At 41.1% G+C, this 15042-nt stretch overlaps 1 protein-coding gene across 4 annotated transcripts in view; it reads right to left on the bottom strand.

Annotated features, from left to right (window-relative positions):
• The window catches only part of inpp4b (inositol polyphosphate-4-phosphatase type II B), a 138484-nt gene that overhangs the window by 106403 nt on the left and 17039 nt on the right, over positions 1-15042 (bottom strand). For all 4 annotated transcript variants that reach the window (XM_069689283.1, XM_069689285.1, XM_069689284.1 and 1 more), the window contains exons 3-4: positions 13161-13279; positions 6152-6268 (exon numbers count right to left, since the gene is read on the bottom strand). In XM_069689283.1, the coding sequence (XP_069545384.1) occupies positions 6152-6268; positions 13161-13279 (236 nt within the window). The remainder of the gene's footprint in view (positions 1-6151; positions 6269-13160; positions 13280-15042) is intronic.

Raw genomic sequence — 15042 nt, 5'->3', positions numbered from 1 at the left:
CACAGTGAAAATATGTACGCACAACACGAACACTGAATCATGGTTAGACATCATCTTGAATTTTATGTTTATCAGATAAAATCATCATAACTCTTGAACTTAAAAGTTATCAGCAAATTTACTCTCACAAGGCAGAAAGGGAGTTGCTCAAATAGACTAATGAAAACAGTTCAACTCACAGGTACCAGATATGAACACGTGTTTTTAACAGTGAACATAATATCATAAAATCGTTCTCAAGCAAAATTATCCCTACGCTAGTCAGGCCCAAGCAGCAACCAACAGTGACGTCAACCATTGGTTTGTGAACTGCTGTCATGAAGCCTCAACTTTGTTATTTTGTCCGTCACCAACTCGCTAGCTCGAAACGGTTTGGAGCCAGAAGTGAGCATATTTGGACAAGCTGGGGATCTGATTGGAAAGTCCCAGACACTATGCCCTGCCCACGATAGCGCAGACCTGATTTTACTAAAGGCCTGTCAATTAAACAGACATGCCTCCAAAAACAAAGCTTTTTGAGGCCTAATATTTAATTAAGGGTGGGACTATTTTCAGATGGACCAACAGAAAACTAATAAGAAGGAAAGACTAACAACACCACATGTCATGAGACAAGTAAATGGGAGAATCCGGAGACTTATTGCGGGCAAACCCAAACGGATTCTGTGGTGTTGCACTTCTGCATCAGCCTAATTTTTCAGACCTGGAAGCTACATCCACTTTTATACACACTCTATGGTCAAAGCATTTTTTTTGTATGGATTGATCTGCCTTATAGAAATGCAGCGTTACTAACGATTCAAAATATTTGGAAATATATGGTATGAAATAGTGTTGGAAAAATTACGGGTGTTTGAGTGTTAAAACAATGTCATATTCCAGCACGGAGAACCTGAATTGTACAAAACATGAACTGAAAATGGTCTAATTTAATTCCAACAATAAAATAAAAATAACAAAGTTGAAACGTGTTTTACCCACAAAGGGGAATGTAAGAAAGCCATGTTTAAACAATTATGCAAAGTTCAAGCCACTGAAATAAATCCAACAATACCTCATAATGCACAAGCTCTGGGACTCCTCTCATACGCCTATAACCAATTTTCTCAGTATGTGTGTGTGTGTGTGTGTGTGTGTGTGTGTGTGTGTGTGTGTGTGTGTGTGTGTGTGTGTGTGTGTGTGTGTTGCACACGGACCAGCCGTTTGAGATGGAGCTTTGATCGGTTATTTCTGCATTGCCCTCTGAATCAAAGATATCTTGCTGTATGCTTTTAGCGCAGCTGGTGTGTGCGAGTGTTCATCAGGCTGCTTGTGGCAGCCAGGGGAAGAAAAGGCCATTACAGTATCACAGTAAAAAAAAAAAAACTCTGCTTGTGTTTTATTTGATTGAATACATTTTATGGCTGCTTTATGGAAATGACCAGACATGTTCCATTTCCCTGTTTTACTCAAATGAGGTCTTTTGTTTGTCACACCGTGGTGCACATCACAGAAACCAATCAAAATTCCTCGCCATGGTCAGTTACAAGAATACAAGCTGAAAACTGCATTAAACATTCATTCCAGATTGCAGAGAGTAAAAGCAGGATAAATGAGGTTGTGATTAGAGAGAAGAGCTTCTCCAGAGGCAGCTGCCCTGTCCCTTTATACCACAAGAACACTCAGTAATAGGTTTGCACTGACAACAAACCACAGGTCTGTCATTAGCAGGCAGAATTTGAGCCTCTTCACAGAGGTAAGTGAGCACAAATGTAATGCACCAAAGGCTCTCTATCCTACGTCTTTCAGAAAAGCCTTGCTAAGATTTTTGGTAAACCTTAAAGATAATGATTGGCTATTGAAATACCCTCTTTCTCTTGCAGGTAATGCAGGTAAAAGCTGCTTTATACTTGAAACTTTAAAAAAAAAAAGAAAAAAAAAAAAAAAAAAAAAAGAGGAATCCAATGTCCTCTTTGCTACTCTGTATTCAAAATGCAATTATAGTTTTGTGCTTTATCATGACAGCCAGAGATGGTTTTCTCTCTTCAAACTATATTCAAACAAGATGCAGCACATTAGTTCGATGTTGGATGGTTTTAATGTTGCTCTGCGTAAATATCCAGATGAGCCTGTGATCAAATTGGTTTGAATGAAGCGGCATTTGTAAAGTAAAACTGTTCTCAACCACAAAGAATATTTCTTGATTGAGTGATCCGGATGTGAGCTGAAAGACAATTTACTGTCCCCAGGAGGCATTCAAAGTGGAGTTGCAGGTAAGACAACAGTGACAATGTAAGCCTGTCACCATTTGACAACCAGGCTTGAGGGTGGGATCACATACACCTGAAAGACATTTAACCCGGTCATACTCTCCCCTCACACCTCCACTCCCTCACTTATCGCTCCCTCAGCCCTGTGTGCATGCTCAAATATTCATGAACATGCAACCAGTGTCATCTTAGAATATCTGCCCAAGGCAGACAAAAATCATCCTACTATGAAATTCTTCGGAGCACTACGAATGTTCAAGCAGTCATCTATAAACCTCGCTCCACCAGTTTCCCCCCCCTCACTCTTTCAATTTCAACCCCCTCTTATTTACACTCCAAAACCTTTATGGTAGATATGGTAACAAACAATGTGGCGTATCACAGAAAATGGCCAAAACGTTTGTTTTATTTATTTGTTTATTTTTATCGTGTGTTATTTTGCTTTCCACTACAGTGAATCAGCTTGTGGCACAACATCTGCTACCAAAGCTGAAAGTGATATGTAAAACTTTTAAAAGCTGATTTGTAAAACACAGACAAACATACACATATATATATATATACACACACACACACACACACAAACACACTGACTGTGATTTTCAATTCGCCACTTAAGCAACTGGGAGCTGACGCATTGTGCCAGCTCATGTTCAGGGTCATGCTTGTGTCACTCGAAGACTCTGTAATGAGACCCAGACAAGCACGCTGTGCCTAGCCGAGTGGAGACGAAAATCGAACAGCCAAACGCCGCACAATAAAGCTCATACCAGAAGAAAAGAGGGAACGAGGATCTTTAAGTATTGCAGAGGGACGACACAAGGAAAAAAAAATTAAATGGTCACAAAACATTTTTTTTTTTTTTTTAAATCTAATGGAGCTCATAATTAAAGAATTAACTGCTAAATATTTTTTGAAGGATGAGGAGGGAAGGGAATGAGGACATGAGAGAAGAGTACGACACAGGCCCTATTCTAGGAGCCAAAACAAACAAGCAAACCAGACGCTCCTATTATTTTCTGTGTAGACCCTCACATCAGCGGCAGCTAAACGCAACGCCCATCGACACTTCACGTACCTGTCCTATTTCCAGTGTCGCCGCGCCTGAAATAAAATGTCTTCCCCCAGAGAAATAGCTATGCTATGAGCTGTAGCTCCACGTGACGCGCCGCGGCACCTGTGCGTTTTCAGCTTAAGGCTGTTGGTCTAGCCATCAGTTCACTCTATAACCCAAGTTTGAGTGAAATGTCACGGTTCTGTCTCTCTTTTTTTCATTAACTATTATTTCAGTCTAATCACTTGCTGGACCACAACAGCAGGGTCACCCCTATAAAGGTGAATGTCTGTCACTGATTGATTGATAGTTACACCATCGTTCGGCCCAATGCCACAACTTCAAAATAAAGCCCTTGTTTCAAATGAAAAGCCCTCTAGCGATTCAAGCCCACATACTAGGTTTTTATCTTGTATATTTCCTTGCACTCAATATTGTCATTTCAGACACTGTCGCTCCCGCCTGCGTACCTTTCCTGGCAGCAGGGTCACATGACCTGCTTCTCCTCTCCACTCCATTCACCTGTCCCCACTCAGCCAATCAACACCGCTGTACAATGTGTATACTGTACCTCTGCCGGATCGTCTTTGTGCCTCGTGTTGTTGCTTTCCAGGGTTCAATTCCTGTCTCATCCTTGTTTGTTTTTGAAACTTGATTATGTTTTGGGATTCTGCCTCAACCTGCTCTGTGTGATTTGCTTCCTGCCTGTTTGTATTTGTCCAAGGTTTGTAACTGCCCTTCTTGCAAGTAAAGCTCTTTTGGTGTCAACAGTCATGCTATTTGGTCCTAATTTATGTCTATGATAGTGTTTTTTTAAGGATTTAGAAATACCACTCACAAAGACAGAGTGAAGGACAGTGTGAAAGACTGAAAAACCTAAATTCTAACCCAGTCAATAACATCTAATATTTTATCCAGAGCCTGTACCTGAAAGCACCCATAGCATATAAAAAATGGTCCGATTTTTACCAAAGCTTTTCATATAAGCTTGAATTTAGGTGGTAATGTAACAAACATCAGGAAAGTATCTTTATATCCAGACATTAGATAGCTTGGCCAGGTATTTGGTAAAACCTCTGGTGACAGCACACTAAAACAACAGAAATACTCCTAGGAAGGAGGTGGGAAATGAATGGGGAGTTTATACATTGTTGAGCTCACATGGGAATTGTACAACATGAATATTCAATGCACACCTTAGAATAAACTATTGTGTTCCCATTTCAAGCCCATTTCAGCCGGGATTGTTTTCCAAGTCTGAATTCAAAGAGGCAAATGACTATACAGTCAGACACACAAGCTAATGCTGTTACATAAAAATACAAGTAGATGGAGTGATGCATGATGAAATTCAAATTAAACTTAAAAGAAACTGATCTACAGATTTTATTTTTCAGAATTTAATGTTTGAAAAGTACATTACATGTAAGAATAGACATTTTAACAGAGTGCTGTAACGTGATGTGACTAGAGCAGGGGGAAGCATTAACCTTTATAAGGAAGTATTCCAAGTTATAATGCTTTATCAACATCAGTATCTGCGTTACACACATGTATAAATATTATAAATTAATGTATTATTGATTAATATGTTTTTTTACTAAAATAATTAGAAATTTGAAAATAGGCAGTCAAAGAAGCTTAACATGCATTTAATAATACCACCACGGCATATGCTGTACTTAATGAAATTGTCTAGATGTTTACTTGACTGTGTGAATAGTATTACCATACCCCATTTACACAAATTAAAATATTATTTCAGTTATCCAGAAAAAAATGGTGTTTCAGAAGTAAAATAAAAGTCAGGATTTTTTTAAGGAGCTCAGTATGAATCCTGAAGATGGTTTCTACCGCTACAACTGGTATATCACTCAAATAATGGCCTGCATTAATTATTCTAATCACATTAAAGGGGGCTGTTGGTTCCCAGGGATGACATTAAGAAATGGTCTCCACAGGCGGAAATACAAGACATTTTGTGCCAATACAAGTAGCAGACTGCACAATCCACCCAGCTCGGAGGAAGTAGATTAATTTAAAGCAACACAACTACTACCCAACCAGCCACAAAGTGACCGTAGAAATAAAACCTGACTCATGCCAAAGAAAAGTGATACGCCAACTGTGTTTGTGCTGCTGCTGGCTGTGTGTGCCAGCGCACAATCAGAGGCCTTAATGTGATACATTTGTGAATAGTAACTACTGCTATAATGGAGTCCTAACTGATCATAAAGCTCATGAATGTTTCATACTAAGATATGCCAAATTAAGATCCTGGCACCCAGGGTTGAGTGGGGTGCTTGATTAAGATCAAGCAGAGACCCACACTGAAGAGCCTGTTATAAAGTCTGTTTTAAATGTCTAAATCAGAGGGCCTGGCCCAGTCAGGATTCTATGTCTGGCTCTCTTTCCAATTCCCACTGATGTGCCGGCTGGTTTTCCCAGAGGGATCAGGGCCAAAGGATGATCTGCCATGCTCAGAGGCTCATCGAAGACTGCAAACCCCTTTCCTTCAAAATGCGAGGCAAAGGTCTTGGTTTAAGACCAACTCAAATGAATAATCACTAATACAGTACCATAAATCACTGCTTTAATTCAGCACACATCTCTTTGTAACTCCGAATATGTAGGATAAACTTAACATAATGACATTCTGAAGCGGATTCCTCACAGCTTTTCATGTTCATCCCCTGTAAAGTTTAAAGCTCAATGCTGCACAACCTACATTTGAAAGGTGGCTGCATCACAAGTGGCTATCATTATCGCCATCTTTTTTCACACACTGGATTTTTAACGTGCAAATTTAAAACACACATTCAGAGGAAATCAACAACTGTTTACTCACTGATTCCTGGCTCTTGTCCTTTGCATCATACACAGTTAGCTTGACTAGTGTCTCTGGGCTAGCAGGATACTCTGAAGGGAAGGTCACCCCTGTCAGAAACAGCGGGTCTTTGTTGGCCTGTCAGAGAGGGGGACAACACAGAAGCGTGAGATACATTGTGTGTGTGTGTGTGTGTGTGTGTGTGTGTGTGTGTGTGTGTGTGTGTGTGTGTGTGTGTGTGTGTGTGTGTGTGTGTGTGTGTGTGTGTGTGTGTGTGTGTGTGTGTGTGTGTGTGTGTGTGTGTGTGTACGTGTGACAGTGTCCTGCCACACATGTTCATGAAAAAGCAGGAAGCCAAAGGGAAAAAAGGAGGGGAAGGGGGAATTGGGTGGGTAAATTCAGCCAGCAGCTGGTCTCAGTCTGTCCTCTTCTTCCTTCTCCAGGCGTTTTACCCCTTTCCTCTCTCCTCCCCTGCTTCCTCTCCTGGGCATGAAGAAAGAAGAAGATAGACCTCTCCCTGGTGGGTCTACCTGGAGCCCTGGCATAACTACAGTCTCCCAACTGAAACAGCTGGTTGGGAGCAACAAATGTTGACAGTTAAACTGGCACAGTGGCAGGCTGGAAATGGGATTAAACCAAATACAGCAGCCAGTGTTGGACTTTCAAACATACCAGAGGGCCAAAATGGCATGAGCTAACGTTTGCTCACCACCTCCCAGAAATCACAATACCCAGTTACCACCTTTAACTTCAGGCTTGTTTAGCCATGGCCTTAAGAGGCCCTGATTGCATTCCGCTGTCAACATCTCCACCCAACGAGGGTTTTACTGGCATTTGATTTATATTTAAAAGCTCTCTGAAACCACTGCAGTGACAGCAGAGTGAAAAACTGTATGTTAACTGGTGGAACTGCAGTGCTTATTGTTTAGATTACAGATAAGTAAAATCAGGAAATAAGGCAGGTCTCTGTAGTAGTACACAGATGATATGATTGATTTTAACATCATTTTGAAAAAAGGGACATTTTCTGACAGTATCATAGTGATATGCCATGTGTCTACACTGTCTCTTTAAGAGACTTGTTTAAACAAAACTCAAACTGTTGAAAAAGTCCTGTTTGAAGTAGTTTATTTATTCTACTATATAATTTCTAGATTTGACAAGATCTTGATCAAGATATTAGGGTGTGGCATCCTGAGAGTTTCAGCCAGCTACATAGTTCATGAGTTCTAGCCCATAAATATTTTAGGTCATCTATCTTGCCACAGTCCCGCTCTTTGAATTTAACCTGGAATGGGTCAAAAATTCTTAGTCTGCAATAAACTCCAACCCAAAGACTGTTTAATGTGTTGCACCAGGAGCTGATGGGCTTTCCTGAAAATACTTAAGAATTGTTGAGCCACTTGTTATTGTCAATTTGAACCAATTCAAAAGCTTTTAGTGTTTACACTGGGGGCTTCCTCTGCTTTTTGCTATGCTCTGATGGGCGTCTCTAGAATGGAGGCCTTTGGGACCATGTGGGGACAGACTGGGAGTGGTAATGAGACAGACATAGACAGACTGGCAGACTGGCAGACATGCTTGAATGTATAGTCACACCCCTGAGTTAAAAAAAAAAAAAAAAAACATCAGCAAAGAAACTTAGACTGGGCGGTATAATTGAAACAAGTATGATGACATTGTAAAATCCTGATGTTTTAAATGTCAGCAAAATCACATGAAATATTCAGACTGTGTTTCATTGAACAAAACTCACAAAACCACATGTAAGACAACATTTTTGTTGGAAGCTAGGTTTGCTTGAACTTTTTAAAACTACTGACTGACTTATTACTTAGTCATAAACATTACAAGGATCGTGGTAAGTGCAAGGCTTCTGGAAAACAGCACAGATAAAAAGAGTTACTCCTGCACAGTGACTCCACATCACGAATGTATTCATATAGGCAATATTAAAATCCCAATTGTATCTTCATCATGACAGTCGACAGCGTAAAGAGACAGGAAACCAGTGCAGAGAGCGAAAGGGTGACATGTAACAAACGCCCCTCAGCTGAGAATCAAACCATCTTCAATCAGACACCCCGCTGCCGCCTGTATAACTCTACTGAAACAAATATATAGTTTAGAGTCAGTGTGCAGGCGTTTTCATCAACAGGACAACATTACGGCTGATTATTTCGTCGAAATAAGTTGAAAGATGAGCATGAACTGAATGCGTCATCAGCAGCAGAGCCTCAAGACTACAATCAGAGGTTTTAGAATGTTGAGAGCTGAAACATTAAGTTTCCCTACAAACAGCAGCGTGCTTACACACAAAGACAGACTTTTGTGTTCCACTGCACGCACACAGGCATGCACACACACACACACACACACACACACACACACACACACACACACACACACACACACACACACACACACACACACACACACACACACACACACACACACACACACACACACACACACACACACACACACACACACCTCCTTACTGCACCACTAAACCACTGATCCTTCAGAAATCTTCCATGGGCTGACAGAGGGGAAATAAAAAGATTCTATCGCCTCTGATTTGAGCCTCTCTAGACATGGTAATGCTAGTCTTGATGCTGGGTTCCATTTTGCTGCCCAGCCATGAAGCTGTGTGGTTTGTGTACACTAACATCCTAAACACACAGCCTGATTCAGCACAGTGTGTACAGACACAGTGGAACCAATGCACTGCTTTGAGCTCGCTACAAATCGGGATATCATCGGCACTGTACACTGACAAAAAAACACAGTGCCATTATACTCAAGAATGTGCAGGTACACACACACACACACACACACACACACACACACACACACACACACACACACACACACACACACACACACACACACACACACACACACACACACACACACACACACACACAGCCCTTTACACCTCCCTCACTCGCACGCTGAATAGGTCTCATTCAGACTTACCAGCATGCTTGGCAGCCTCAGCTGCAGCTGAATCTTCTTAGGGCTGCTGATGAGCTGAGATGAGCTAAAGTGGTAAGCCTGTCTCCATTTACACAGAGAAGTAAGCCAGTCTGTCATACAAGTGGTCAACATATGCTGAGGGGGACAGCTGCCCCTCTCTTGTGCTTTTGTCCATTTGGTTGCAATCCTCAGTGGAACAGGCAATTTAGGCCATTAAGAGGGTGTGTTTGTGTGTGATTGGGTTGAGGGGAAAGTACATGTATTCTGCCTTGAATCTCCCGACACTGGAGGTTTTTCTCTCTCCCTTGACCACTTATAATTACATATAAACACACTGTGACTAGACTTTTTGGACTGCCTCCAGGCAGGGGGGGGGGGGTCTCTGCTTCCATGACATCAAAAGCTGTTTTATCCCCTGGCTTTGCATGACGTCAAATCCTCTTGAGTACTGCCACTCCTGGACCCATTGCCTATGTTTTAGGAATGGGATTTTCCTACACAGACATATTAAGGTTTGGCACAGGATGCAGCTCTTTCCATCCCAATTCCTCATCTCTTGTGTCCTGCTAAACATACAGAAGAAAGCATGCACATGTGGAAAACAGTGAACTTACCATTTCTACTGAATTTTTCTCTCTCTACACACTTAATAAAAGATACGAGACAGCATTTTTGGGTCTGCAGCTTCAAATACAATTTGTCCAAGATGTTTCCTTTTGCACTTTAAAGTGATTTAGAGGGCTTTAGATCTTCAACTTAAGCTGTCACTGGTCTTTCCTGTTTTACCAACAGCAGATTAAGATACAGTACTGGCATTGAGACATACACTTGCTTTGTGAAGATAAAAAGGGTCTGCCTATTGTGGAAATATGGCACTGTGTCCCAGTTTAATATTATATTAATTTCTATTAAGTATAAATTATGTACTATTGTTAACAGTATGCTGTTTGAACAATTAGTAAACAAGACATTTGTCTACTTGACTGTTGTGTACTCAAAGGAACTTAAACAAGTGCTTCACCAGTGGATTTGGCTTTTTTACTTTTTTTTTTTTTACCCCAGTTTCCTTCTTTTCTATTTTTGATACAAACAAATACACACTGTCAATTTCACATTTCAAAACACCAAGCAAATATTTTCCCAAGGATTGACTATTTTATGTCATGCTCTTGTTTTCTCTGTGCACCAGAGGCTGCCGCACCACAATGCTTGTCCTTTTTCTTCAAACTGCAAGAAGCTAATTCATGTCTGTTGTTTTTATAGTTGTAAACTCTCAAGTGACACCACCTACATATAAAAAAATGATATCATAATCTACTATTCACTCTGATGTTTTGAGGTATTCACTCACCTACCACTTTGGTGAGAACACCTGAATACCTACTTAGTCATGCATTCACCTATAATGTGGCAGCTGCCGATGAAGATGGAGGGTCAGATGCTTCAGTTAATGATCAAATAAAACATCAGAATGACCTCCGGATTTTCACGCACAACTGTCTCCAGAGTTTACTCAGAATGGCACCAAAGACAAACCTATCCAGAGAGCAGCAGTTCTGCAGACACTTACAACTTACAACCTACAACAGACAAAGGCCAAACTGGTTGGAGCTGACAGAAAGGCTACGCTAACTCCGACAACAACTCTTTACAACAGAGGTGATCAGAAAAGCATCTTTGAATGCACAACACGTCCAACCGGGATGCACTACAACAGCAGAAAACCACGTCAGGTTCCACTCCTGTCAACCAAGACCATAAATGTGAGAATGCCGTGGGCACAGGCTCACCAAAACACAACAGTTGAAAATATATTTAAAAAAAATTTGCCTGGTGCAACTAATCTCAATTTTTTTTGCTGAGGCAGCAGCTGGCTGACTCCAGCATGACTCCATGAACCCAACCTGCCTTGTGTCAACAGTCCAGACTGTTGCTGGAGCACTGGTGTGGGGAATGTTTTCTCGCACACTTTGGACCCCTTAATACCAAATGATAAAGGTTTAAATCGCATTGCTTAAGTATTGTTGCCAACCACATGAACCCCTTTAAGGCCACAGTGTACCATCTTCTAATGGCTGTTTTCAGCAGGGTAATGCTCATGCATTATAAACATGGACCAGAATGCTTCTTGTTGAATTAATGCCACAAAGAATTGAGGCTGTTTTGAGGGCAAACAGGGGCCCTACCCATCGCTATGAAGTACCTGTGTATCATTTTATTTTACTGTACTGTAACAGTTGGTATCTTTAGGCACTCTATAAAATAAATATGTGCTAAACACAGTTCTGTGCTATTTTCTGTACTGTTTCAGTAACCAACTATTGATGCGTACATTGGTTTCAACTAGAAAAGTGAAATACTCAGACCTAAAAGGATTTAATGCTATTTAGTTATTTTCTCTGACTTGTGTCTGGTAATTCATGTCCAAGACTATAGAGCAGCTGACATGTTCCATCATTTATCTTCTGAATCTAACTCATATCACACACAGCGGATTCTTGGTAACACACCTATCACATGATTAGGACTAATGCTGGAGCTTTTCAAGCTGCCAAGCCAACCAGCGTCCAGCAATGCCGATAGCAGCTGTTGAGAGCAGGCATCCTGGGAATGTGACAACAGGAGAAACACAAGTGGCAGTTGTTGTGCCGTCTTCAGATACTGAGACTCCGCAGCACACACAAAGACACAAACACTCTCACACACATCCACAGGTCCTCCTTTGGCCACACAGGTTAATGAACATCTGTTACTGTGCATGTTGGATGGCAATGTTTTAGTGGGAAACCTGACTGGTTATCTGTGTCCTATCAAGTAACCTGTGTTCTTGTGAATGTACAAAAACTTTATTCAAAGAGGAGTTTAATGACACAGATTTGTTTCAAAGTTGTTCTACGTCTAAGTCAAAATACCACAAATATTGGTAAACTGATTAATCTAATTATTATTATTGGAAGTGCTAAAAATACTCGTTTATGTAATAGAAATGATGTTCACTTACATTACATTATCCAGAATAATAAAATAAATATATGGCACAGCAAATTCCTCAGACTATCTTCGAGTCTCTTATAAGGTTGCAAACCTCTCTTTTTAAAACAGACTTATAAAATCCTACTGAATGTTCACATACCCTGTTTTTGTGAAGTCGAAAGCAGTCCATATCTTCAGATCCTTCTCCAAATCCTGAACATTACTGCCATGAAATCAAAACTCCAGCGGAACTCCAGAGTGTCTGCAGAGCTGGCTGAGCCAGCACACAGTATCCTACCACATCCTGTGTTTCCACACACACATGCACTTACACACATACGCGGCTGTTCCCTTCACTGAGGGGAAAAGCAGTTGAAATCAGTCTTTCAAAGAGACGGTTATGCTAATTTAGCTTTACTGGATTAGGAGGAAAATAGTGTCTCTTTTTTATGCGTCTGGAAACTTTGCCCTCATATGAGGAAGAAAAAGGAGAAGAAGAAAAGAAAAGAAAAACTGTGTGTGTTGGTCTATTCACATGTGTGTAAGTGTGTGTTCCATGGTGCGGCGGGGGGCAGCTGTTGCTGCCCAAAAAACACTTGTATGCTGTTGCCTTAGCAACACACTGTCACACTGCAGGTAAAAAGAAGAATTTAAAGAGGTGAAAGAGCACAAAAACCATTTCACTATATGTAACCTCCACACAATTAAACCCACAAACATGTACTGTATATTCCCTGATTAAGAGCTTCACACCAACTCACGGGGATGTCTGAACTCAACTGTCACAGGAAATACAAGTTTAAGTTCATTGTCTGTTCCACTTCGGTGAGTCAGATGGGAAAAAAGTTTGCGAAAAAAAAAAGAGGGCAGATAGAAAGGGAGAGAACACCAACCAAGACCCAGTGACCCAGAGACACAGCAAAACAACAAACATCAAGGGTCACAGAGAGCCAGAGAGAGGATGGCACACTGTGTGTGTGTGTGTGTGTGTGTGTGTGTGTGTGTGTGTGTGTGTGTGTGTGTGTGTGTGTGTGTGTGTGCGTGCGTGCGTGCGTGCGTGCGTGCGATGCCTTACCTCAACTATCTCAGTGCACACGTGAGACACAAGGTGCTGCTTGTGGCGATCTATGACAGCCACCTGGACCAAAGCATTGGGCTTCCTGTCTCTGCCTGGGGCCTCCAGATCATTACAGGCTGCACAGAGGAAGAGAGGGAGGAAGGGAGAAACGATAGAGAGAGGAGAGGATGGAGAGAAAATGGGAGACGAGAAGAGGATGAAATATGAGAACGGAAGATAATACTTTAGGATACACAAATCACACGACACTGGGTCACAAATGGTGAAAATGACAGTAGATGGCAGGGAATCACAGTAAATAAACATACAGCAGGAGGAGAAAGAAGAAAACAGCCAAAGTAGATTTAAAAACATCTCCTGTTGGATTAGGAGCTCTATATTACACCAGTTGTAAAGTGGCGTCGAGTGCCATGCAAGTGTCTTTGCAAGTTTCCGGCTGACGCAGTTACGATTCTCCTGTCCGGCACCCTGGTTTTGTACTTGCGCCCTTCTGAGCACCCATGGACCTGCTGGTCTTAAGGCACACTGTGGGTGCAGTACTTGCTCAAAGTAGCAGAAAGTGATTGGCCAATAAAAACCTGGTTTTATGTCAATGGTGCAGTATTTTATTGTTTTTTAATGAGTGCATTATGAGGATAGTAATGTGGGACTAGATAGGCAGGTGCACAACACGCACAACATGCATAACCTTTGCTTGATACACAAACAGGGACCTGCAGCAGCGCACCAATATGTGTAAAGATTACAAATAAAAATATGATAATGTGAAAGATTATTATTCAGTTCAATAATCTGCCCAATCTGCACACTAACAGATCTGTTTCCCCGGTGGAGAGGTGTTCTTTCCGACTACTCAGCAAATCTGTCAACGTAATAGCAATCCGCCAAGGTGAAAGTACACCCGCTCTTAAAGCAGTTGGGAGACGACTCTGATTGTTTTATTTCCTGTTACGTACAAAACACAACAATGATTAATTAAGAGACTAAGTACCAACCTTTTAAACCATGTGCCTTACTTTGGACTCAGGTTATCCGTTTAAACCAGCAAAAGTGGATTTAGACGCACCATAAATGCACTTGCATCATGCGCTTTAGACCGTGCCCATAGATCTGTAAAATATAGATCTTAAGACATGCATCACCACAACGAGACAAAAGAATTAAATGCGCAGTATGCCCTGAGGCCTCAACTCCAAAACACAATCAAACTTTTGGGGGATTAAATAAAATATACACTGAAATACAAAATTGATGCCTCAGCAGTTGATTAAAATGACAGCCAGGTAAGTAGAACTGCCCCTGGTAGTGAGAGATCAGTTTTATTAGGGCTTTCATTTTAGACGTCAAAAGGAGCTTGTCACTCGGCCCCCCTGGTTTCCAAGGACACAACGAGTTTGAATCCCTAAATTCCTGTTTAGGAAACTTGTATTGTAATGAACAGAAACTCCCTCTGACAAAATGATAATCCATCATCATAACCAAACCAATGCATCTTGCATCTTGTGAAAAACACAACTGTACTAAGACATCCTTGTAATGTCTTTGGTAAAGTCAGAGATATAGTGGTACAAACATGTGTGCAGCCCTGAGCAAGAAAAATGCAAATTTCTGTAGCTAAGAGTTTTTTTAAAACCTTGAATAAACGACAGAAGACGTGACTCTTGTGTTCACATCTGCTTCACGTGAAAGGATTATAAAAACATCCACACTCATACTGAGTAAATGACACCATATGGCTCTGAATTCATGTATTAATTAGCATACACTTGAGTACAGTGATGAAAAAATTTTGTTCACAAGACTCCTTGGATATTGTCCAAAAGCTGCATTTTTATCTATCCAGCACAATTCTGGCATGTAAACAGCCATTGATCTGCTC

This window comes from Brachyistius frenatus, unplaced genomic scaffold (assembly GCF_029030835.1).
Source record: "Brachyistius frenatus isolate BFR_SWC_R1_liver_20210118 unplaced genomic scaffold, ASM2903083v1 Contig_7, whole genome shotgun sequence".
In the NCBI taxonomy this organism is placed as follows: Eukaryota; Metazoa; Chordata; class Actinopteri; family Embiotocidae; genus Brachyistius; species Brachyistius frenatus.
The sequence above is the reverse complement of the archived record's forward strand: the minus strand, read 5'-3'. Positions and strand labels throughout refer to the sequence as shown.